Genomic DNA, 24,899 nt, shown 5'->3' with positions numbered 1-24,899 from the left:
TGCTATCCCTAATTTCTTTAGTTGTCCATGGCTGTTTTTTCTGTGAAGTGGAGCTTTTTCCTCTCAGGGGTATTTACTCACTCTGTATTTCGTTAAATGTTTCTTTAAATATTCTCCACTGTTCTTCAGTCGTTTGACTCATTAACAGATCTACCCAGTTTACTGTGGACAGTCTCTGTCTCATCCCAGTAAAGTCAGCCTTACCCAAGTCTAAAATTCTAGTAGCTGATTCGTGCTTTTCACTTTCAAACGCTACCTTGAATTCGACCATGTTGTGATCACTATTTAATAAATGTTCACGCACAGTTAGGCCACTAATTAAATTTGGCTCATTACTCAAAACTAAATCTAATATTGCCTGTTCCCTTGTTACATCTAGGACATATTGCTGTAGGAAACTATCCCGGACACATTCCAGAAATTCACTACCTTTCTGACAGGTGCTAGTCTGCCTCTCCCAATCTATGTGTAAGTTAAAATCCCCCATTAATACTACTCTGCCTTTGTTACACCCTTACCTAATTTGTGCATTTATACAATCGAACACCTCAGAACTGCTACCAGGGGGTCGATACACAACAACTATTACAGTTTTAGATCCTTTTCTGTTCCTCAATTCCACCCATAAGGTCTCCACTGGATGCTTTCCCCTCATTATATCCTCCCTCACCAATGAGGTGATATTATTTCTAATCAATAAGGCTACTCCACCCCCTCTGCCATTTTCCCTGTCCCTCCTGCAAACTTTATAACCAGGTATATTTAGTTCCCAGTCCCGACCATCCTGCAGCCACATCTCCGCAATGGCCACCACATCATAATCTTCCATTTGAATTTGCGCCTGCAGCTCATCTAGTTTATTTCTTACACTCTGCGCATTTGTACATAGAACTCTTATTTGGGTCATACCCCCTAACCTGTCCCTCAGCACTGATGCTTTATTCACCTGTTTATTCTTTCTCTCTTCTGGTTTAACCAGTATACTTCTTGCAGTTTGCTAACAATCAGCCTCATCACTAACCTGCACTCCTACCTTCTCCTTTAACTTTAACTGTTTTTCCATGCAACTGAACCCTCCCCCTCACTAATTAGTTTAAAGCCCTATCTACAGCCCTAGTTATACGATTCACCAGGACTCTGGTCCCAGCATGATTCAGGTGGAGCCCGTCCCATTGGAACAGCTCCCTCCTTCCCCAGTACTGGTGCCAATGTCACACGAATTCGAACCCATTTCTCCCACACCAACCTTTGAGCCAAGCATTTACCTCTTTAATCTTATTGACCCATTGCTAATTTGCTCATGGCTCAGGTAGTAATCCGGAGATTATTACCTTTTTGGTTTTGCTTTTTAATTTAGCCCCTAGCTGCTCATAATCCCTCAGCAGAACCTCTATCCTCATTCTACCTATATCGTTGGTACCTATGTGGACCACGACAACTGGATCTTTCCCCTCCTACTCCAAGTTCCTCTGCAGCTTTAGAATGTGTTGGGGGGTAATGTGGACAAATGAGTAATGGTTATTGTATTCTATAAATTTGTATTACAGACTCTGTTTCATTGAGAAGCCTCTGGATGTTTCACCAGACACTTCTCCCTTGTGCCGGTGCTTAAATAAACATTTATTTACTTTAATCCCGTGGATGTGATAGCAGTTATTTTCTCCACAACAATTTGGCATAGTCGGCAGGATCCTCAAGGCTCAGTTGTGGTGCCCGGTCGAATGTTGGCCTCATAGAGTGGGTGAGTACATTTACTTTACCACCCATTAGAGAGGGAGGTCGGTGTTTGGGATGGGAAGCTGGCGGGCCAATTTGGGGATCCAAAAAAAGGACGGGCCCATGGGTGGAGTAACTAAAGATAGCGCAGCACTAGCATTGTAATAGGGTTACTGCTCTCTAATAGATATAATGGCCTTTAACTGGAATACTGGCCTGTAATAAGATTAATACTCTGTAACAGGGATAATGACTGGACTAATGCCCTGTAATAAATAAATGAGATACATTACAGAACCATTTCTTAATGGATGGTTCTATAACATGGGGACATTAACCAGCTTTTTAAACTGTCCCAGTAACATCTACGAATCATTTAAGTGTTACTGATAGCTCCATTACTCCCCCTAGTGTGCAATCATGGATTGCAATCTTAGTATGATCAAGTTCTGCTCTTTACATGAGCACTATCAGGGCTTTTCTTATCTGTGACCAATATACAGATTATTAAAAATCCTAATTTACTACAAAATCTTATAACTCAATGTTTTCTATACTTGTGTACACAGGATAGGAGAAACACTCTCACCTCTTAGCTGGTAGGTTGCGAGTTCAAACCCCATTCCATTAACTTGAACGCATAGTCCAGGCTAACATGCCGGTGTAGTAATGAGAGGGTGCTTCACAGTCGGAGTTGCCATCTTTTGGATGTGATGTTAAGCCGATGCCCCTTTTGCTCTCTCAAGTGAATGCAAAAGGTCCCAAGGCACTATTTGAAGAAGAACTGGTGAGTTCTCCCTGGCATCCTGGCTGATATTTATCCCTCAACCATCACTAGAACAGGTTCTCTAATATTCTCTCATTATTGTTTATGGGTTCTTGCTGTGTGTAAATTTGGGCCCTTTTCCAACATTCCAACAGTGACTACACTTCAAAAGTACCTCATTGGCTGTAAAGCGCTTTGAAGATGTGAAGGCTGTTTTTTTAATATTTATATCTCAAACCATTATTTAATCAATTGTAAATTAAAGCACAATTCTGGACTGGAATCCAAAAGGTTACTTTTTACAGCCTTCTGGACTCAATACTGAGTTCAACAATTTTAGATAGTAACCTCTGCCTCCATTTCATTTCCTTTTTCTTTACTGGTTTGCTTTTTTTCCTCTCATTTCTCTCTTTTTCCATTACTTTGCTTTCAGATAGCAGCTATTCATGATCCTGCCATTCACACGCCTCTGGACAAATCTTTTGTTTCCTTACTCGTCTCATTACCACTCCCTTTGGCTTTGCACCATGAAACCTTTTTTCATTTAATCTATCCTGCCCTTCACCCTATCACAGACCTTCCTTTTTGTTCTTTCCCCCCACTGCCCCCTCCCCCCTTTCACTTGCTCAGAACCTATTACATTTCTAACGTTTCCTAATTCTGATGAAAGGTTACAGACCTGAAACATTAACACTGTTTCTCTCTGCACAGATGCTGCCAGACCTGAGTATTTCCAGCATTTTCTGTTTTTATTTCAGTATTACATGCTGATTGACATCACGATCTTTCGACCTCTGCATACTTGCGGCGAACAAACCCAGCGCCCGCACGAATGGCCTATCCAAAATGGAGCAGCGAGCAGCACAGCTTGGGCCCTAACAGCACCTATAGGCGCTGAAAGCACAGGTGCTACACTATCAAATTTTGTGGCCTCAATGCCAAACACTGGCACCACCATCAGCCTTAACATGATTCTGCTGGGAATGCAAGTATGTTGGTCCAATTTTTATTAAAAAAAACATTAGCTATGATACCACAAGACCATGGTGATTTGGAAAAGTTAATCAGCAAATGAGGGTAAGCAACAAAGAAGTAGAAGGTGTATTGCTGAAAGGAGAACCCACTACATCTGGAGCCAGTGAATTATCTGGAGATGTTGCAAATGGGATTGCTTCTCTGAACTTTCTTGCTGCATCAAAGCTCCAGATGCATCATCCGTCATGCTGTTCTTCCTTCCTTAATCTTTATCATTTCCTACTTTTGTCTCATTCTTTCCCATGATCTCTAAATCATGAAACCTCCTTACCTCACTTTCTACCTTTTGTCGTCCAATCTACAACTTTTTAAAACCCCAAGCTTGATGTCACCTAATCACTCATCTGATTCATCTGGTCTTTTCTCTGTATCTTTCAGCCTTAGTGATGTTTTAAAAAAAGTATTTTCTGGAGTCCCTGGTAAGCACATGTGAAGTGGGGCAGCATTTGGAAGGATTTGATGCCTAAGCCTGAGTGTTGGCTATGTGGGACTTGTGTGGGAAAGGATGTGAGCTGCAAAGTTCTGAATTAGCTCATGTTTCTGAAGGATGGAGGGGAGGAGGAAAACATTTAAGACATCAATCCTAAGAATGAAGATGATTTGGATCAGAGTTTCAACAACAGTTGAGAAGAGGTAGAGCAATAAGCAGGCATTTTTCTAAAGATGGAAAAATGTGGGCTAACTAATGGGCAAGGTGTGGAATAAAAATTTCAACGTCAATAAATGTAAAAAAATACATGCCTATTCATATATTACTAGTAAATCATCATGTCCATCTTTTCATCATATTTCAGCCATCCCAATGGGAGTTTCAATGCTAACTGCACCAATACCTAGTGGCACCTGATGTCGCATTTTAGTTGAATTTTTCTAATAATGTGGCAGCTTATGCTACTGAAATTCCTGACATGTCAAACTCCTCTTCATTTGATGTTGCAAAACAAACGCTAAATGGTGAATTTGCCAAATCATTGAGTGGGCTGTTACGACCGAAGCGGGAGGAGTGCACGGTTTATTCTCATTCCACTTCTCCATAGGTCAAAAAATATATCAAAATTTTTTCCCCACTTACCGATATGGTCAATCATAGACTCTAAAGAAACCAACCAGGTTTCTTTAATAAATAAAATTATCAGTTTATTAGAAAACAAGTCTTAACCAGTAATGAAGTAAAGCATAAACATACAAATTGAAATACTGAAGTTCCCTTTATACCTTGACAGGTATATGTATGTGTGAGTGAGTGGGGTTAACTGGAAAAATAAAGGGATTTTAGAGCTCTATTACAGACAAAAACCCCACTTGGACGGAACACTAACTCATTCTTCTGGGTCAGCATTGTAAGTTTATTTCCATTTTCACTGAGATATGTTCCACTCACTTCCTTTCACATTTTCACTCACCCTCTGTTATCTTCACATTTATTGTTCATTTTCTCTGGATTTATCCCTTTCTTCCAGACTAGTTACTATAATAATTCTCTCTTTTAAATGTTTCATGCACTCATTCTGAAATTAATCAACTTGATAATTGATAAGATCGATTTTTGAGAACATTTTGAGTTTGATAAGGTTCCCCACGGTAGGCTATTGCAGAAAATACAGAAGTATGGGATTGAAGGTGATTTAGTGCTTTGGATCAGAAATTGGCTAGCTGAAAGAAGACAGAGGGTGGTGGTTGATGGCAAATGTTCATCCTGGAGTTTAGTTACTAGTGGTGTACCGCAATGATCTGTTTTGGGGCCACTGCTATTTGTCATTTTTATAAATGACCTGGATGAGGGTGTAGAAGGGTGGGTTAGTAAATTTGCGGATGACACGAAGGTCGGTGGAGTTGTGGATAGTGCCGAAGGATGTTGTAGGTTGCAGAGGGACATAGATAGGCTGCAGAGCTGGGCTGAGAGATGGCAAATGGAGTTTAATGCGGAAAAGTGCGAGGTGATTCACTTTGGAAGGAGTAACAGGAATGCAGAGTACTGGGCTCATGGGAAGATTCTTGGTAGTGTAGATGAGCAGAGAGATCTTGGTGTCCAGGTACATAAAGCCCTGAAAGTTGCTACCCAGGTTAATAGGGCTGTTAAGAAGGCATATGGTGTGTTAGCTTTTATTAGTAGGGGGATCGAGTTTCGGAGCCACGAGGTCATGCTGCAGCTGTACAAACTCTGGTGCGGCCGCACCTGGAGTATTGCGTGCAGTTCTGGTCACCGCATTATAGGAAGGATGTGGAAGCTTTGGAAAGGGTGCAGAGGAGATTTACTAGGATGTTGCCTGGTATGGAGGGAAGGTCTTACGAGGAACGGCTGAGGGACTTGAGGTAGTTTTCGTTAGAGAGAAGGAGGAGGAGAGGTGACTTAATAGAGACATATAAGATAATCAGAGGGTTAGATAGGGTGGATAGTGAGAGTCTTTTTCCTCGGATGGTGATGGCAAACACGAGGGGACATAGCTTTAAGTTGAGGGGTGATAGATATGGGACAGATGTCAGAGGTAGTTTCTTTACTCAGAGAGTAGTAGGGGCGTGGAACGCCCTGCCTGCAACAGTAAGTGGTCATTGGATAGACATATGGATGAAAATGGAATAGTGTAGGTCAGATGGTTTCACAGGTCGGCGCAACATCGAGGGCCAAAGGGCCTGTACTGCGCTGTAATGTTCTATGTTCTATTTGCAACTAATTTTTAAAATGTAATTTGAAAGGTAGACAGATTATTTCTGCCATTATTAATTGCACATGTTCACAATTCGCCTTCCATCTACAATAAATATCCTGAGTACATTTAAGGCTCTTCACTTTCATTTTGCTAAGAGCTAAGTATCAGCAACTCACTGCTTCACCATCTTTTTTTCTCGTCGCTTTTTTCACGGTCAGCTTTCTCCTGTCCTAAGTTATCTTGCCAGACACAGTACTATGAGCATCTTCATTTTTTTGTCCAAATATATTTCACTTATTAGCCTTGACATTCGAACATCAGTAGGAAAATATAATCTTGGTGATATATCACCTGTGGCGCAGTGGTTAGCACCGCAGCCTCACAGCTCCAGCGACCCGGGTTCAATTCTGGGTACTGCCTGTGTGGAGTTTGCAAGTTCTCCCTATGACCGTGTGGGTTTTTGCCGGGTGGTCTGGTTTCCTCCCACAGCCAAAGACTTACAGGTTGATAGGTAAATTGGCCATTGTAAATTGCCCCTAGTATAGGTAGGTGGTAGGGGAATTTTGAGACAGGTGGGGATGTGGTAGGAATATGGGATTAGTATAAATGGGTGGTTGATGCTCGGCACAGACTCGGTGGGCCGAAGGGCCTGTTTTAGTGCTGTATCTCTAAATAATAAATAAATAAAAGAGCAGATGAGATATGTTGTGTTCCAAAATTGGCATTCAGTCTCGCCTCCAAGTACACGTAGATGGGTCACTGGGATCTTTTAGAACAGTTCTTTTCAGGCGGCGTTGAGAATTAATTTAGCAGGCTTTTCTTCAAAGGTGGGCGACAGGATGATTTGACGCAATGTACTTCTCAGGGTCTTTTAAAGAGGTGCTGGAAAGCTGGGAATTCTCTTCGCTCCTTGGAAGTTCTCTCCCAATTCAAAAGCGAAACGGACAACAGGAGGTCAACCTTTTGACCTCCATTAATCTTGACCTGTCACTTAATTATAAACAACTTCTCCAGGTGTCCAAAGTTCTCTATCACTTATTGAGCTGGAAGTCAGCTGGTTTCCCAGAAAGGCTTATTTTCCTCACAAGACCTCCGAGTGACCTTTTATAAAACATTTCCAGGGACTGTTTTTCAAAGTCAAGTGGCCTTTACATGGCCCCCTTTGAAAACCCCAACGTTTAACATTTCTTCAATCTTTCAAAAATGAATCCTCAAAAAATATATTTAAAACACAGAGGCACTTTCAGTTGCAGGTTTGAGGTAGTAGAATGAAAAGCGTTTGAATGAAAGCCAGTAGGTGAAATACTGGCAGTCTTTCCACTGACCTAGTATGGACAATCAGCTTTGCATCCTTACATTTGCTGTCTATGAATCATCCCAGCTTTCCATTTCTCATCCAACAATTTGCACTCTCAGAGCAGCGAAGAAAAATTAATTCTGAGTCACAGAAAAGACTAGGAAGGGAGAACAAAAAAGGGGTCAGAGGTGGAGTTTAAGGAAGATCTTAAAGGAGGAGAGGGAAGTGGTGAGGTGGTAGGTTTCAGAAGGGTGTTTCAAAATGTGTAGCCAGGCAGCTAAAGGCGCAGCCACCACAGGTGGAGTGAAAAGGGAAAGCGGGGACAGAATGCACGCAAGGCTGGAGGCATAGAAACAGAATTTAGGAGGGTAGGACTGGAGGAGGTTACATATAGAGAGGAGCAAAGTCATTGAGGGATTTAAACACAATTTTAAATTTGAAGCATTGATGAACAAGGTGCCAATGTAAGTCAGAGGACAGGGGTCAACGGAGCAGGAGGTACATTTCAAGGATGAGATGAGCTTGGAAACAGAGTGGAGCAACTCGAGAGATGAGAGTTCAGGACTAAGATAGGAGGGGCACTGCTTTGGGGGACTTGGTGAGCAAGGAGTGAGAGGGAAGTGGGCAAGGTCGCTGAGTGGTTGATCTCTATCTTAATTACAACAAAATCCATGAGCACCTCAGACTTGTTGAAATTAGGGTGGAAAACACAAAGGAGTTTAAATGAGACTGTGGGTAGCTGAGGAAAATGGCAAAGTTCCATTCAGCTGTATTAACTTTTTAATGAAGGTCAGATTGCAATGTTGCCTCAGGGTTAGTTACTAGAGAACCGCAACTCACAAATCTTTAGGTCGCTCTTCATTCTTCTCAAAACTATTCTTCCTTTGTTTATCTCTGGTATTGTCATGGTGCAGAACTCCACACATAATCCTAACTGAATTTTAGAACAGTTCAAGCAGTGCAAACCAATTGTCCAAAAAAAAAAGGCACTTAACATTCTCAGGGTAAGAAATTGTGTTTTACCAGGTTTAATCACAAAGAAAGTTATGTCTCCACATTTCCACCATAAAACAGGGTGCAGAATGTCCTTAAACTTAAGATCACCCAAAACTCTGCTGCCCATATCCTAAATCATACCATGTTCTCCATCCATCATCCCGTGCTCGATGACTTACGCTGGCTCCCAGTTAAGTAAAGCCTTAAATTTAAAATTTTCACCTTTGTCTTCAAATTTCTCCAAGACCTCATGCCTCCCTATCTCTATAATCTCCTCCAGTCCTACAACCTTCCGAGATATCTGTGCTCCTCTACTTCTGGTCTCCTGCTCATCTCAATTGTAATTGCTCCATTGGCTACCATGCCTTTAACTGCCTAGGCCCTCAGCTCCGGAATAGTCTCCCTACACCGCTCCACTTCTCTTTCCTCCTTTAAAACACTCCTTAAAATGTACCTCTTTGACCAAGCTTTTGGTCATTTGCCCTAACATCTCATGGCTCGTGTTAAATTTTGTTCAATAACTCAGAAGGGCATTGTGATGTTATACTACTTTAAAGGCACTACATATAGAGTGGCAAAGTGGCTAGCACCGCAGCCCAACAGCTCCAGCGACCTGGGTACTGCCTGTGCAGAGTTTGCAAGTTCTCTCTGTGACCGCGTGGGTTTCCTCCCACATGCCAAAGCCTTGCGGGTTGATAGGTAAATTGGCCATTGTAAATTGCCCCGAGTGTAGGTAGGTGGTATGAGAATTGAGGGAAGGTGGGGATGTGAGAGGGAAATGGGATTAATGAAGGATTAGTATAAATGGGTGGTTGATAGTCGGCACAGACTCGTTGGGCCGAAGGGCCTGTTTCAGTGCTGTATTTCTTTGACTTGCATTAATATAGCACTTTTCGCAACCACTGAACGTCTCAAAGCACTTTACAGTGAACTCCCACACACAGCAACTCCCCTACTCTTCTTCGAAATAGTACCATGGGATCTTCTGCACCCACCTGAGCAGGCAGATGGGGCCTCGGTTTAACATCTCATCCGAAAGACAACACTTCTGACTGCGTAGCACTCCCCCAGTACCGCACTGGAGCGTTGGCCTTGATTTTTTTGCTCACAACCTAGAGTGGGACTTGAACCTGGAACCTTGTAACTCAGAGGTAAGCGTACTACCAACTGACTCACAGCTGACACTTAAATGCAAACTGTTGATGTTGTTGAATTATTCCACTTTCCTCCTTATTGTAAAGCTCTCCAAGATGTATTCTTTTACATGGAGCACCATACGAAGTTAAGAATATCAGCCTTTGAAATGGAACTGGCAAGCTGCCATGCAGATCAGTTCTCAACAGTTAAAAAACTGCAATGTCGAAGCTTCAATCCTCTCTTTTTCTCCTTCCCCCCACCCCCCTCAAAAAATGTTTTGGGGAGTTTTTAGATACCCAAATACTGCATCAATACTTGGTTTGTAAATAACAGAACTTTATTGCAATCTGCACTAAACTGTCACATTAGACTTTTCCTGGTTTCTAAAACAGAAATTTGTTCCACTATCTGGTAAACAACTCTTCTCCCTAAGGGCAGAAATAAGTTTACAGAATTCAGTATCAAGTGCTAGACTCGCCAATTATTTTTTCTGGAAGTACGTACAAACACTTCACTGATATTCTCAAGAAGCATTTGGATGCTACATTACACATACATCACAATATATCTGCAGTGAGAACATTACAGCATCTTCTGTTACAAATGGGATAAGGTGAAGCCTAGTTGGAAAGTATCATTAGCAATGATGGAGCCATTAAGATTTGATGGCAGTGTCTCTTGATTTGTAGATTACACCTCGACTCTTCAATTCCCTCACAATACCTGTAAAACAAACAGATTGAGAGACTAAACTGTGAACAACATACACCAAACAATATGTATTCATAAGTCAAGCCACCAGAGAACAAGGAGACAGGCTTACTCTAAAGAAATATTGCATCAACTTTTGGGGTCGTTAAGCAGATTCAGAGATGCTCCCAAAACCAAGCAGAGTTATGGAAGTATAGCACCAATTTATGGAACCTTATGATTCAGATATATATAGACCCCAATACTTATAGTGGGCGCACTCATACAAACGAGATTTGTCCTCTATATGCTATAGCTAGTATAACACAAGAAAATCATTTTTCTCTCTCTATAATGAGCCACCTGCAGCTCCCTGATTTCTAGCTTCTGCAATGGAGGCGGAAAAGATGTCATCAAAAATCTTGCACCTCTGCAAATGAACATGTCTGGATAATAATGTAGAAATATCGACTTTGCAAGGAGAACAAACTGCTTTTAAAAGAGATGTGAAAAGAACTTGTGAAGCAAAGCTAATGAAGACTAGAAGAACAGAAATTGGAAAGACTCTTGCAGAGAAAAAACATGGCTTTTTCAGTGCCAATGACTGGCAGCAACGAACTTATGGGAATGTGAATTCACAATGCAACATTCCAATGTACTACAAAATAGAAGGACTGGATTTGCAGGTGGATTGAACAAAACAGAAATCTTAATGAGTTTCAAACTAGTAAACACAGCTATTTATGCCTGAAATAAACAGAGCACTTAAAATGCTATAACTGGTAACTTTGAAATTGACATTAATGCAAATGGTTATTGCTTTTAGGCTGAGATAAGTGTCTGCCCATTTTAAATGTGGACTATACTCCCAAAGCTAGGTACAGTTCATCTTTTAAGACGTTTTGTGTGCCTGCAATGGAATCCGAGTAGAGCTTACAGAGATACCACAAACTAGCAATGTATTCCCTTGAACTTAGAAGGTTAAGGAATGCTTTGATTGAAATTTTCAAGATATTAGGGAAAACTGATAGGGTAGACAGAGAGAAGGGGCTGAATTTTACCGGCCCCTTGACACCGCAGATCACGGTGCGAGGGCTGGTAAAATTCTGCGGGGAGAGGCCCGCCTCAACCCACAACAGAGAGAAAGGCCCACTGCATATAACCGGCAGCAGGGGGACCCTGGTACGGCCCCCCCACCGCCTGGCGGCGGGCCCTTTATCAGCATATGCAAATTAACATTAATATGTAAATAAACTTATCTGCAGGCTGTGGCCGTCCCACACAAGTATTATGGCTGCTGTTCATGCTTCGCACACCTTCGGAATTCCATACGGAGTTCCGAGGCGGGTACCTGGTGGGGAGGGGGAAGGAATAAAATTTTCAGGACGGGAAGTATGGGGGAGTGGGGAAAACAATCTTGATTGGATGTGGAGATGGTGGGACGGGGTTGAAGGGTAAAAGTTTGAGGTGGTGGGGGGGGGGGTGACATTCGGGTAGGGAAAATGGCATGTTTTTGTTATTCCGGGAAATTAAATGACCATTGGGGAAGTTGGGGAAGGGCCTCCATCACAAAAGTTTTTATTTAATAAAAATTTAAAATGATACACCTTTAGAAATAAAAATTAATTGTAAGGGCTTAAAGCCCTTTAAAAATGGTGCCTGTGCGGTGGCACTGGATGCCGTTGCTTGGGACGCAGCGGCCGCCTCCTTTACGTCATCAGGGGTGGCCGCTCCGCCCCTCTATTTAAATGAGCCCCCGCGTGTAATAACGCAGGGGCTCAGGGATGGCACATCCGCATAGGATGCACACCGCCATCAAAGTGTGCCACCACGAATTGCGGTGCATTCGTAAAATTCAGCCCAACATATTTTCACTGGTTGGCAAGTCCAGGACCAGTGCAGTCTAAAAATTAGAGCTAGGCCTTTCAAGAGTGAACTTTTGAAACACTTCGACACACAAAGGGTGGTAGAAGTTTGGAATTCTTCCACAAATGGCAATTGACGCTAGGTCTACTGTTAATTTTCAATCTGAGATAGATAAGACTTTTGTTTACCAAAGGTATTAAGGATATGGAGCAAAGTCAGGTATATGGAGTTAGATCCACAGATCACCATATCATCTTGTATAGTGGAACTGGCTTGAGGGACTAAATGGTTTGGAATAAGACAGGACTTAATCTTCTCACAAAGATCTAATTTTAGCAAGTTACAAAATTTAATGCATTCAAATAGATTTGGGCAGGGGTCTCCATTCATGTCACCTGAAGTCCCTGGTTAAATCTTGAGCTCACTCACTGATTACCAGTTATTTTGTACCAAGTAATGTGATTTCATATAAATTTAATTATCGTTTTACTTGTCACTTTCACAGAACTTCTATTCCGTTCAAGCTCCTGGATGCCTTGCAGAAAGTAAGCCTTATGGAAACCTGAACATTCAGGCTTAGGCTGATAAGTGGCAAGTAACATTCGTGCCACACAAGTGCCAGGCAATGACCATCTCCAAAAAGAGAGAATCTAACCATCTCCCCTTGACATTCAATGGCATTACCTTTGCTGAATCCTGGGGTTACCATTGACCAGAAACTGAACTAGGCCAGCCATATCAAAACTGTGGCTACAAGAGCAGGTCAGAGACTGGGAATTCTGAGGTGATAACTCACCTCCTGACTCCCCAAAGTCTATCCATCATCTACAACACACAACTCAGGAGTGTGATGGAATACTCTCCACTTGCCTGGATGCGTGCAGCTCCAACACGACTTGTGAAGCTCAACACCATTCAGGACAAAACAGTCCGCTTGATTGGCACCCCATCCACCAACTTAAAAATTAATTCCCTCCACCATCAATGCACAGTGGCAACAGTGTGTACCATATACAAGATGCACTGCAGCAACTCACCAAGGCTCCTTCGACAGCATCTTCCAAACACACAACCTCTACAACCTAGAAAGACAAGGGCAACAGATGCATGGGAGCACCACTCCTGCAAGTTCCCCTCCAAGCCACACACCATCCTGACTTGGAACCATGTCACTGTTCCTTCACTGTCGCTGGGTAAAAATCCTGGAACTCCCTTCCTAACATCACTGTGAAAGTACCCGCACCAGATGGACTGCAGCATTTCAAGAAGGTGTCTCACTACAACCTTCTCAAGGGCAATTAGGGATGTGCAACAAATGCTGGCCTTGGCAGCAAAGCCCACATCCTATGAAAGAATAAAAAAAATTCACACTATGCTTCATTGATTTAAAAATAAAATCAAAAGGTCTGACAGGAAACAGTAATTGTTTTGGAGAAAACAAAACATGAAACTTGAGGATCAAAAAAAGACACAAATAAAAACCATCAACAGAAGCATCAATTTTGAGGGTGGAGTTTGCATATTTGGAACCGTCGCTGGATATTAGGAAGGAAAAAAAGCTGCAGCTTGGCTCAGGAGGTCCACTCTCTCCTCTGAGACAGAAGGTTGAGTGTTCAAGTCCCACTCCAAGACTTAAGCTCGAGGTGAGCACCAGGGATGAACTCTGCATTTATTACAAAATTGTTGCAACCTGTAAAGGTGCTGGGAGAGACGGAGAAGAAACCGTTAGAAATTTCAAGTGTACCTTAAATAGTGCTGGGTTTAGCGGCACTGGCTCCCCCCCATAAGCAGACCCTCCATTACTAACATTCAAGAGTTTGTCCATAGGGCGGCACAGTGGCGCAGTGGTTAGCACCGCAGCCTCACAGCTCCAGCAACTCCGGTTCAATTCTGGGTACTGCCTGTGTGGAGTTTGCAAGTTCTCCCTGTGTCTGCGTGGGTTTTCTCCGGGTGCTCCGGTTTCCTCCCACATGCCAAAGACTTGCAGGTTGATAGGTAAATTGGCCATTATAAATTGCCCCTAGTATAGGTAGGTGAAAGGGACAGGTGGGAATGTGGTAGGAATATGGAATTAGTGTTGGATTAGTATAAATGGGTGGTTGATGGTCGGCACAGACTCGGTGGGCCGAAGGGTCTGTTTCAGTGTTGTATCTCTGAACTGAACTATCCAAAATCTAGTAATGTCATAGCACTCCTTTGCTACATGAACTGGACATTAATCCTCACACCTGCCCTCATGTGCACTTCTCTAATCTTCTGAAAGGTGGAACTGGTGGTGAAGATTGATAAGATAAGGGCAATGTAAAATCAAGTTTGTTTAGTAATGTGTACTTGGTGAAATAGCAATTTTAGATTTTTTAAAACTTACTCTATAGTACTTCTTGCAACATGCAAAACCACCAAATATTGTACACTATTCCAATTAGCAGGATTTAATACTTACATTTCTCTTATCTAGTCAGCTCAAGCTCTATCTTATTTTCCTGTCTAGACCTAGTCAGACTTCCAAACTGACTTTGAGCATGTGGTTTTTCTTTCTTTTGTGCCCTTTCTAGACAGCAAATTGGTGGTTTGACCTCTGACTCTCTTCCTATCTGTAGGCTGGTGTGTAAGGCTGCCAATTAAACTAGCTAACTCCCTTCCAATAGTGGATTCCTAACGGATAACTCCATGCCAAGCACAGAAGAACAAGTTCCTTCTGCTATCTCCTGCCTACTGCAAGTACCCGAAATTAGTTAATGAATTACTTACTGTCCCACACTGTAATGGATAACCATTTCAAAATTGATTCAGAAATTCATATTCAATTATGCAATTGCTATATTTTAGTTATAATCTGTGAGAAACAGGACGATTGTTGATTGGAAAGAAGAGCTTACTTAAAATCATTTACATTGAACCGCACGGCATTTACAGCAAAGAAACAGGCCATTCAACCCAACTGGTTGGGGGGGGGGGGGGGGGGAGGGGGGGGGGGAAGTAAACTGCATATACTGCTAATGTTAATGTTTGGCCCTCACAAATCAATAGGTACCCATGGAATTATCATGTGGTTAAAGGCCGCATCCACCTTCTATTTTCCAGCTTGCATTTTGTAGATTACATATGATCATTTCTGTGACTGCCCCAAGGCCTGGAAGAGCAAGTTTACGTCCGTATAATCTCTTACCCTGAGGTAACCGTCCTGTCACTGATACTGCATAGATGCCTGGTTTGAAGTTACCTGAAAAATAGGAAACAAATATCAGTAAGTAACAGATTTAGGCGATCATGCACCAGTTCAGGCAAACATCAGATCATGAAGGACTTTCTTCTTGTGTGATCAGATTTCTTGAATATTACATATGAATCTTTATGACCTTATCGTTGCTATCACCTTAAAATCACTTTGTAATCATTAATCTGACTACTAATATTTTAGCCTGAGTTTGTGATCATTACAATTTAAAAATCAATGAATTTCTACTACTACTGGCCTGAGTACAAACCAACTTGCATCTCAAAAAGACAGTATGTATGATACAGCTTGGGCTCAGATTCTTAGAATGGGGCTCAGATCTAAGCCAGATTGTCCAGTAAATGTGTCGAGCAGAGACATGCTACTATCTAAAGGGAGAGAAATCTGAAGTCAGTAGCTCCTATTACAATAAACGTCTATTGTCAGTTCTCCTATGCAATTGCAGTAGTCTAGGGCGAATTCCTGTGTCTTCACCAATGCATTATGAGCCAATATATAAATAGTCAACTGTGAAAGTTATGGAATAACAACCCAATCATCCTCCAATATGGTCAGAATATTGCCACCATTCACCAGAGGACATTAGTCTGGGAGCACAAATTCTCAGTCTCTTCAGGACTCTTTCCCCCTTACTCCTGATAGCGCATTGAGTTTATCTAGTGATAGCTGAACCAAACAGACCAGGAGGATATCAGGTCTGTGCTGATCTCAAATGGATAGCAGCAGTGAGTCAGATCCCCTCAACTAGAGAGGAAAGCTTTTTCCTGATTGTTAAGCAGTGACCCTTGTCAGCTACTGCAATGATTCTCCTCCTATACCCAGCTCCTCAGACCATACTTAGCAGACACTCACTGCCAAAGTACTCATATGCATAATGGTTACTTCAGCAAGCTACTATATGCCAGTAAGATGTCAGTGCCTTAGCAGGGAGGAGAGGATGGGAAAGAATTGGCAAGAAAAAAAATCTCTCCTTTTGAAGTCTGGTGCTGTTCCCCTCACTGAGCATAACCACAGTCAATCTTGCAGAATTACCATCTATAAAAGTCAGATACTTCACAGTCAGGGCACAGAAACTTGAAAGAATAGTATAAAAGCTCATAATCCCACTGGGAGTTCTATATGTGGAGTCTGAACTTTAATGAAGAATTATGGAACACATACCAAAAACAGGTAATTATTTGCTCTAACAAAGGGTCATGAACCTGAAATGTTAACTCTGTTTCTCTCTCCAGAGATGCTGCCCGACCTGACTATTTTTATTTCAGATTTCCAGCATGTGCAGTATTTTGCTGTTGAATCATTTATTCAACTTCCATATACAGTATTGCTGAATTTTGGTGGCAGATTTCAGAGGACCTATATTTTTGGATCTGCATGATTGACTGCATCAAAACACTCACTATGTTAAGCTGACAAGTCAAGATAAGGATGCTTAATAAAAGCATATTTACAATTACCTAGGTAGAATCAAGCATTATTTATACAACTTCACAGCACAAGACAGAATGCGCACAATTCCCATAATGTACCACCCAGCTGCCTAAATAATTCTCCTCCCCCATCCCCAAAATGATGTCTAAATTTAAACTTTGAATAGAAGAATATTGCACCAAGTCATTCTAAACTTACTGATACGCTGCCACTTGGAGACCCAACTGTCTTCAGGACTCATCATTGCAATAATCCTGAAAAAAATAAACATTAACCAGTTGAACAGCCACATCCTGCATCACATATATAAGCAACATTATCAACTACATCAGAGTCAAAAATAAGGTGTTCTTTAGATCCACACCACAACCATGTGCAAACAGCTGAGATCTGAAAAAGCAGGAACACCCTACTGGATAATTAGCATCTTTCAATCTGGCTATTCTGGTCCTGCTTTGTATGGGTAGAATTCTGCAAGTACCACATGACCCAAAGTTTTTTTTTGTATGGGATGGGTGATGGGGGGGTGTGGTGAAGAAAGAAGGGAAATGCAATGTTATTTATGCAAAGAAAATCCTTACACAACTCCGTTAGGTAGTGTTACATTATAGAGATCAAATGGCACCAAGCTAATTCCCAGTCTACACTTAGCTGATCTCAACCTAAAATAGTATTTAGGGCGCTACCACCTAGCTGCTTCAGCAGTCTCTGTTCAGGGAGCAGGGAAAGGGGGAAAATATCAGCCAAGATTATAACTTTTACTTAAATACCCAGTGACTCCTGCTGCAAAGAGCAATTTGTCTATATAATTGTAGCTGCACTTACATGGAATTAATTTTGTGAGAAATGTTTTGAGAAACTCCAGAGAGAAACATTAGAAATAAATGCTATTTTTTCCTCAGTGGGACAATTCACTTTTTAAGCTCTTGAAAGAAAAGTGACTTATCGAAAAGTCAGCACCTGCAGATGGATAGACTGGGATGAAATAAAAGGCATGAAGCTTACTAAATCTAGGTGGAAAAAAAGTCATGCGGCTTACTGCATCAAGGATGACAGAAAGGGGTAAGCAGCATAATAATATAGAAGGCAGAAAAAAGAATCAGAATGACACAGCGCAGGAGGCCATTTGGCCCATTATATCTGTGCCTGTTCTTTGGTAGAGCTATCTAATTAGTTCCAAAACCCTGTTCTTTCCCCCATAGCTCTTTAAATGTATTCCCTTCAAGTATTTATCCAATTCCCTTTTGAAAGTTACTATGGAATTTGCTTACACAACCCTTTCAGGGAGTGCATTCCAGGACATCATAACTCGGTGCGTAAAAAGTTTGCTCAATTCTCCTTTTTTGCTCATCACTTTAAATCTGTGTCCTTTAGTTACTGACCCTACTGCCACTGGAAACAGTTTCTCTTTATTCATTGAATCAAAACAGTTCATGATTTGGAACACATCTATCAAATATCCTCTAAGCAGAGAAACCCCAACTTCTCCAGTCTCGCCACATAACTGAAGTCCCTCATCCCTGGTGCCATTCTAGTAAATCTCTTCTGCACCCTCTCAAAGGCCTTCAACACCCTTCCTAAAGTATGGTGCCATGAAATAAATGCAATAATGCCAGATAACCAGTGTTTTATAGAAGGGTTAGCATAACTTCTTTGCTTTTGCACACTATGCCTCTAACATTAAAGCCAAGGATCAAATATGCTTTTTTAAAAAAAAAAATTCAGCTCTCAACTTGTCCTTCTACTTTCAAAGATTACCCACAGGCCTCTCTGGTCCCGCACCCTCTTTAAAACTGTACCATTTAGCTTATATTGCCTTTACTCATTCTTCCCTACTAAATGGATCACTTAACACATTTTTCTTTTACAAAGTGACTCCTGACAACGCAGCAGCCCACTGACGTCATCAGAGTGCTCCAAGCTGTGCACATGCGCAACTGGTTTCCTGCGCTCTGAAATCCTGCATACGCAGAGCCTACATCTTGCCTTGCCAAGCAGGACTAACTGGCGCATGTGCAGAAAAACCCTAACTGGCGCATGCGCAGGTCAATGCGCTCAGCCCCTCGGCCAAGCAGGAAAACACTCTCAGCCCCTCACTTCAGGCCGCTCGCTGCCCGCTTTCCCCCCCACCCCCACTGTCTGGCTGCTTGCTCCACACTTTCCCCCTCCCCCCCACCCTCGCTCTCCAAGCCATCTCCTCTTTGAAGGACTCCCATTCTTCAATTACTGTTTTGCCCACCATATTTTCATTCTAACATTGGCCAGCTCTATCAACTCATGTAAATTATCCCTTCTCCAGTTGGTATTTTTACATCTGATTGTCCGTCCTTTTCTATAACTATTCTAAACCTAATGATATCGTGATCACTGTTCCCCAAATGCACCTTCTTTTTTCCCTCCATTTTTCCTGGATACATTGTAGCCAGGAATACTAAATTTCCAATCTCCCCTTCTTTGAGCCAGTTCTCTGTTATTGCCACTATGTCACAGTCCAATGTAGCGAATTGTGCCTGCAGCTCACCAACCTTATTTGCCACGATGCATGCATTGACACACTGCAGTCCAAACCCTCACATTTGGCCCCTGCCTGATCCCTCCTATTTCTGAACTATACCTTACTTCAGTGCTTCTTATCTCTCCCAGTCCTCTGTGCACCTTATTTCTCCTCTCTAATGTTTCATTCTGGTGGCTGTCCCCCTGCCAAATTATTTTAAACAACACCTGCATAAGTTAACCGCCTCGCAATGACATTGGTCTCAGTTCTATTAAGGTTCAAGCTGCCCATCTTGAACAGATCCCTCCTGCACTAGTACTGGACCCAATGCCCCAAGAATCTGAAGCCCTCCCTCTTGCACCATTTCTCAGGCCACGTGTTAACCTATCTTATACTATCTCTGTAGGCATACAATTTACAAAATCTGGGAGGAAAAAAGGCTCACAGTTGACTAAATTAAGAAAAGAATACATGCCAATTTGCAATGTCCAATGCATTCTTGTGCAAAACAAAACTTTTCATAGGAGGAATTTATTTTCAGTTACCAGCAAGGATAAAGCATACCAAAACACTCCAGTGATGTCAATTGCAGAGCTCACCCTGTAGCAACTCAATTTCAAACTGCTGAAGAGAGACGGCAAATCTCAGTTCCCAGTGTGTGGTATGATTGTCCGGTGACTTCAAAGTGGTTCAGGTAGGATGGAGGTCGTATTCCTGCTGTTTGCAAAGGGAACATTTACCCCACCACAACCCCCTCATCCGCCTCTGGAACCCAACTGAATCAGAATAATACAGCACACTGGAAGCCTGTGACCAGTGGCGTACTGCAGGGATCAGTGCTGGGACGCTTGCTGTTTGTAGTGTACATTAATAATTTAGACGTGAATATAGGAGGTACGATCAGTAAGTTTGCAGATGACACGAAAATTGGTGGTGTCGTAAATAGTGAGGAGGAAAGCCTTAGATTACAGGACGATATAGGTGGGTTGGTAAGATGGGCGGAGCAGTGACAAATGGAATTTAACCCTGAGAAATGTGAGGTGATGCATTTTGGGAGGACTAACAAGGCAAGGGAATATACAATGGATGGTAGGACCCTAGGAAGTACAAAGGGTCAGAGGGACCTTGGTATAACTGTCCATAGATCACTGAAGGCAGCAGCACAGGTAGATAAGGTGGTTGGGAAGGCATATGGGATACTTGCCTTTATTAGCCGAGGATTGAATATAAGAGCAGGGAGGTTATGATGGAGCTGTACAAAATGCTAGTTAGGCCACAGCTGGAGTACTGTGTACAGTTCTGGGCACCACACTATAGGAAGAATGTGATTGCACTGGAGAGGGTGCAGAGGAGATTCACCAGGATGTTGCCTGGGCTGGAGCATTTCAGCTATGAAGAGAGACTGGATAGGCCAGGGTTGTTTTCCTTAGAGCAGAGAGGGCTGAGGGGGGACCTGATTGAGGTATACAAAATTATGAGGGCCATTGATAGGATAGATAGGAAGTAATTTTTTCCCTTAGCAGAGGGGTCAATAATCAAGGGGCACAGATATAAGGTAAGGGGCAGGAGGTTTAGAGGGGATTCGAGGAAACATTTTTTCATCCAGAGTGTGGTTGGAATCTGGAACACACTGCCTGAAGGAGTGATAGAGGTAGAAACCCTCAACATTTAAGAAGTATTTAGATGAGCACTTGAAACACCATAGCATACAAGGCTACAGGACAAGTGCTGGAAAATGGGATTAGAATAGATGGGTGCTCGATGGCCGGCACAGACATGATGGGCTGAAGGGCCTGTTTCTGTGCTATATAACTCTATGAGTCTCTGACATTTGGTCCATTGAGCCTGGGCCAATGTTCCCTTTAAAATTTAGTTGTGTGCAGCCAGGTTTTCAGTGCACAGTCCCTTTAATTTTTTTCCGCTGTATTTATCCTAGAACCGGGTCAGCATAGTATCTTTCAGGCTGCTGTGCGGCCGTGCAGCTGCACAGCTTAGCAGGAACATTGGTCTGCACAGTCTCTTTCGAAGAGTAACCTTGCTAATCCCACTCCCTCGCTCTTTCCCCATATCGCTCCTTCAAGTATTCATCCACATCCCTTTTGAAGGCTATTTTTGAATCTGTATCCACCACCCCATCGGGCAGTACATTCCAAATCCTAACCACTTGTTGCATAAAATATTTTTGCCATGGGCGCCTCTGGTTCTTTTACCAATCATTTTAAATCTGTGCCCTCTTAATTTCTTTATTTACTCTATCCAAACCCTTTATCATTTTAAATATCTCTATCAAATCTCCTCCTAGCCTTCTCTGCTCCAAGGAGAATAACCTCAGCTTCTCCAGTCTCGCCACCCAACTGCAATCCCTCATCCATGGAACTATGCTAGTAAATTGCTAGAACAACATAAATATAGGAGCAGGAGTAGGCCATTTGATGTTTTGAGCCTGCTCCATCATTCAATACAACCATGGCTGATCTACCTCAACTCCACCTTCCCACACTATCCCTACACACCTTAATTCCCTTAGAATCCAAAAATCTATCGACCCCTATCCTGAATATAATCAATGACTGAGCATCCACAGCCCTCTGGGGTAGAGAATTCAAAAGATCAATAACCTTTTGAGTGAAGAAATGTCTCCTCATCTCAGTCCTAAATAGCTCACCCCTTATTCTGAGACTGTGAAAAATACTTCGAGACTCCCCAGCCAGGTGAAATATTCTCTTCTGTACCGTCTCCAAAGCCTTCATGTCCTTCCTAAAGGGTAGTGCCCAGATGGGACACAGTTCTCCAGCTGGAGCCAAATTAATGTTTTATGTAGGTTTAGCATAACTTTCTAGCTTTTGTATTTTATGCCTCTATTTATTAAGCCCAGGATCCCATATGCTTTACTAACTGCATTATTAACCTGTATGTCCTGCCACCTTCAAAGATTTTGAATACTCCTTAAATTAATGCAACCAGGGCAGCTGATTAGAATGAGACACCTTATTTGAGCGCCTCCATTTTTTTTAATGCAAATTCCACACCAAAAAATTTACATAGAATATACTAACAGCAATTTGAACCAAAGAGTTTTGTTCTGAGGTATAATTGTAAATTAACTCACCCATCAAAAGAAGAACTGGTACAGTCATACACCATCTCTCGATTCCCCTTCATTTGCAGATAGGAATCACAGTTATCACAACCATCATACTCAAACTGATCTATAGTCTACAAGTAGTAAAAAGGCAAACAAGAATCTCTGTCAGGCTTTGAAATTAAAAATTATCTGATTGTAGTTTTAAAGACTTGTAACCGTTTTTCAAAATGTGATCAGTTTCAGATGCTGAGATATCTCCTACACACATCACAATGTTTTCAGCTATCAAGTGGCTAATTTCAAACCACTCACCTAAACAGGGGTTGAAAAAGTTGATATTGACACTAAAATGGACAGTTGGCAACTATAAATACAAGTGAAAGATTGGAATATAGTTGCCGTTCAAGTCATAAGTTCATACCCACGGCACTTCCATTTTAACCATTTTTCATATGGTGTATGCGAGGCCTATGGGTTCAAATTTTCAGAGAGTAACAAGCAGTACTGCAGAATTTGATTCCAACATTCAGTGAAAGAAAAAATTTAACTTATTAAATTACCTTGAAGTAGTGGTCTTGGTGACAGGCCTTTATACGTTATTTTTCATTTGTACATTATTGGAGCTGAGCTTTTGGGTGGTTGCATCAATTGCTTTGAATTCTATAGGTTGACATTATATACAGCACTCAATGTGTAGATGTTTCAGAACACATCACAGTGGAGAGGGAATAAGTAGACCTCTAGTAGAAAGAAAAATGAGTTTAAAAAAAATCAGGGAAGGGAGAAGTAAAAGCTAAGCATTTTTAGAAGGCCTCAAAAACCAGAGGTCTGTTGGGGAGAGGAACAGTTGTAAGGCTTTAAGAAAGGAGTTCTAGAAGTTGACAATTTTTTTTTGTATTTTCATGGGATGTGGGCATCACTGGCAAGGCCAGCATTTCTTGCCCCCCCCCCCCCCCCCCCCCGACTGCCCTTGAAAACTGAGTGGCTTGCGAGGCCATTTGAGAGGGCTGTTAAGAGTCAACCACTGGAGACACATGTAGGCCAGACCAGGTAAAGACAGATTTCCTTCCCTAAAGGATATCATTTTTTACGACAATTGATAGTTTCATGACGCTATTACTGAGATGAGCTTTCAATTCCAGATTTTTATTAATTAATTGAATTTAAATTTCACCAGCTGCATTAGGAGGATTTGAAGCTATGCCTGGACCTCTGGATTACTAATAGTGACACTACCACTACGCCATTGTCTCCCCATTTGTGCAACAGGGGATTGGATAACAAGGAATAAACCTGTGTTGCAGGTATAGAGGTTCCAGGGAAGAATCTGAGAAAATAATGAGAAGACATGTATATTATGGTCACCAAGAGGCTGCCAGAGCTCCGTCAGTATGTGCTATTTAATTTCACCACAATAATATAACTATGTTTCAGCAAGAATTCATGTTAACTCATAAAAATTACTATTAAGAAAATTATGAAGAGATTTATTTTCCCAGAGAGATGTTGCCCCTATATACACACTGATGGATATGATGGGGTGGACCCCTTATATTAACATTTCCACAACAAACACTAAAAGGAAACGTCAGTGAGAGGTGACGGTATACTGTTAAAACGTTCCATGCAGCCCGCGATTGAACCGAAGCACAATAGCTGAAATCGAGCAGCTCCAGCCTTGGGCCCCCACCGAACAGCACAAAATCAGGTTCCACTCCCCAAGAATAGCAACCAGCACAATCAAAGTAGGGTACTGCTCAAAGACGTCCTCTAACCGGATCTACCTTGACCAACGAGCAAAGCAGACAAGCCCGCAGATGCCGTAAATCCTTTGGCACCGTCTCCAATGCTGCCATTACGGATGTGACAATTCCATACGTCCCTCCAGAAACAAAACTTCCGGCTACGCATAAATTTGTTGTCACTTCCGTAAAGTTGATGCGAAATCCAATGAAAGACCGGAACTGGCCGTCATCTTTGCAAAGGAATGGTGCCGTTTTGTCTGGCAATGTTGACTGACTTTTTTCAAAGTGTAGTCATTGTTGTAATGTAGGAAGTGCGTTAGCCCAATTTGTCAACAGCAAGCTCCCAAAAACAGCTACATAATGACCAGATAATCTGTTACAGTGATGTTGATTGAGATACATTTTGATTTAAAAGCGTCTAAAGAATCAAGCTACCTAAATTCAAATGTAGTTGTAATATGTATCGCTCTTCCTAATAAGAAATGCTATTGCTGACATTGTTGCCGTGTTGACAGGACTGTCATTGAAAAAACACATAATTGGCTGTGAAGCACTTTAGGATGTCCTGAGGTTGTGAAAGGCACTACATAAATGCAAGCCTTTTAAAACCAACGATTTTCTGTCCAATTAAAGACAAGTAGGGAAACAATGTCATTCCCCCTGTTCTCACCTGAGAATCAAGCAATACACCTTTTTAATGTGGGCTATGTGATTATTTAATAAACTCTTCTTCTTTGGCCTCCTTGTCTCGAGAG

General features: G+C 41.9%; 1 protein-coding gene across 2 annotated transcripts; it reads right to left on the bottom strand.

Annotated features, from left to right (window-relative positions):
* Positions 1-9,914: 9,914 nt before the first annotated feature.
* Positions 9,915-24,296, bottom strand: supt4h1 (SPT4 homolog, DSIF elongation factor subunit). 2 transcript variants are annotated; one of them, XM_068010256.1, is made up of 5 exons: positions 24,175-24,296; positions 22,424-22,530; positions 17,019-17,074; positions 15,321-15,374; positions 9,915-10,318 (listed from the first exon to the last, which is right to left on the bottom strand). In XM_068010256.1, the coding sequence occupies exons 1-5, from the start codon at positions 24,253-24,255 to the stop codon at positions 10,251-10,253; spliced, it is 366 nt and encodes a 121-aa protein (XP_067866357.1). In that variant the 5' UTR covers positions 24,256-24,296; the 3' UTR covers positions 9,915-10,250. The 2 variants fall into 2 exon arrangements, with proteins under 2 accessions (XP_067866357.1, XP_067866358.1); XM_068010257.1 differs by having other exon boundaries at positions 24,184-24,296.
* Between the last annotated feature and the right edge of the window lie 603 nt (positions 24,297-24,899).

This window comes from Heterodontus francisci, chromosome 30, assembly GCF_036365525.1.
Source record: "Heterodontus francisci isolate sHetFra1 chromosome 30, sHetFra1.hap1, whole genome shotgun sequence".
Taxonomy (NCBI): domain Eukaryota; kingdom Metazoa; phylum Chordata; class Chondrichthyes; order Heterodontiformes; family Heterodontidae; genus Heterodontus; species Heterodontus francisci.
The sequence above is the reverse complement of the archived record's forward strand: the minus strand, read 5'-3'. Positions and strand labels throughout refer to the sequence as shown.

What these genes read in the sequence shown, in the direction of transcription:
- supt4h1 (XM_068010256.1), bottom strand. Translation starts at nt 24,255, where the DNA reads ATGGCAGCATTGGAGACGGTGCCAAAGGATTTACGGCATCTGCGGGCT. An exon ending in ACCAGTTCTTCTTTTGATGG is followed by an intron (nt 17,075 to 22,423) that starts GTGAGTTAATTT and finishes TATTTTTTTCAG; the next exon opens with GATTATTGCAATGATGAGTC. An exon ending in GACAGGACGGTTACCTCAGG is followed by an intron (nt 10,319 to 15,320) that starts GTAAGAGATTAT and finishes TTTGTTTTACAG; the next exon opens with GTATTGTGAGGGAATTGAAG.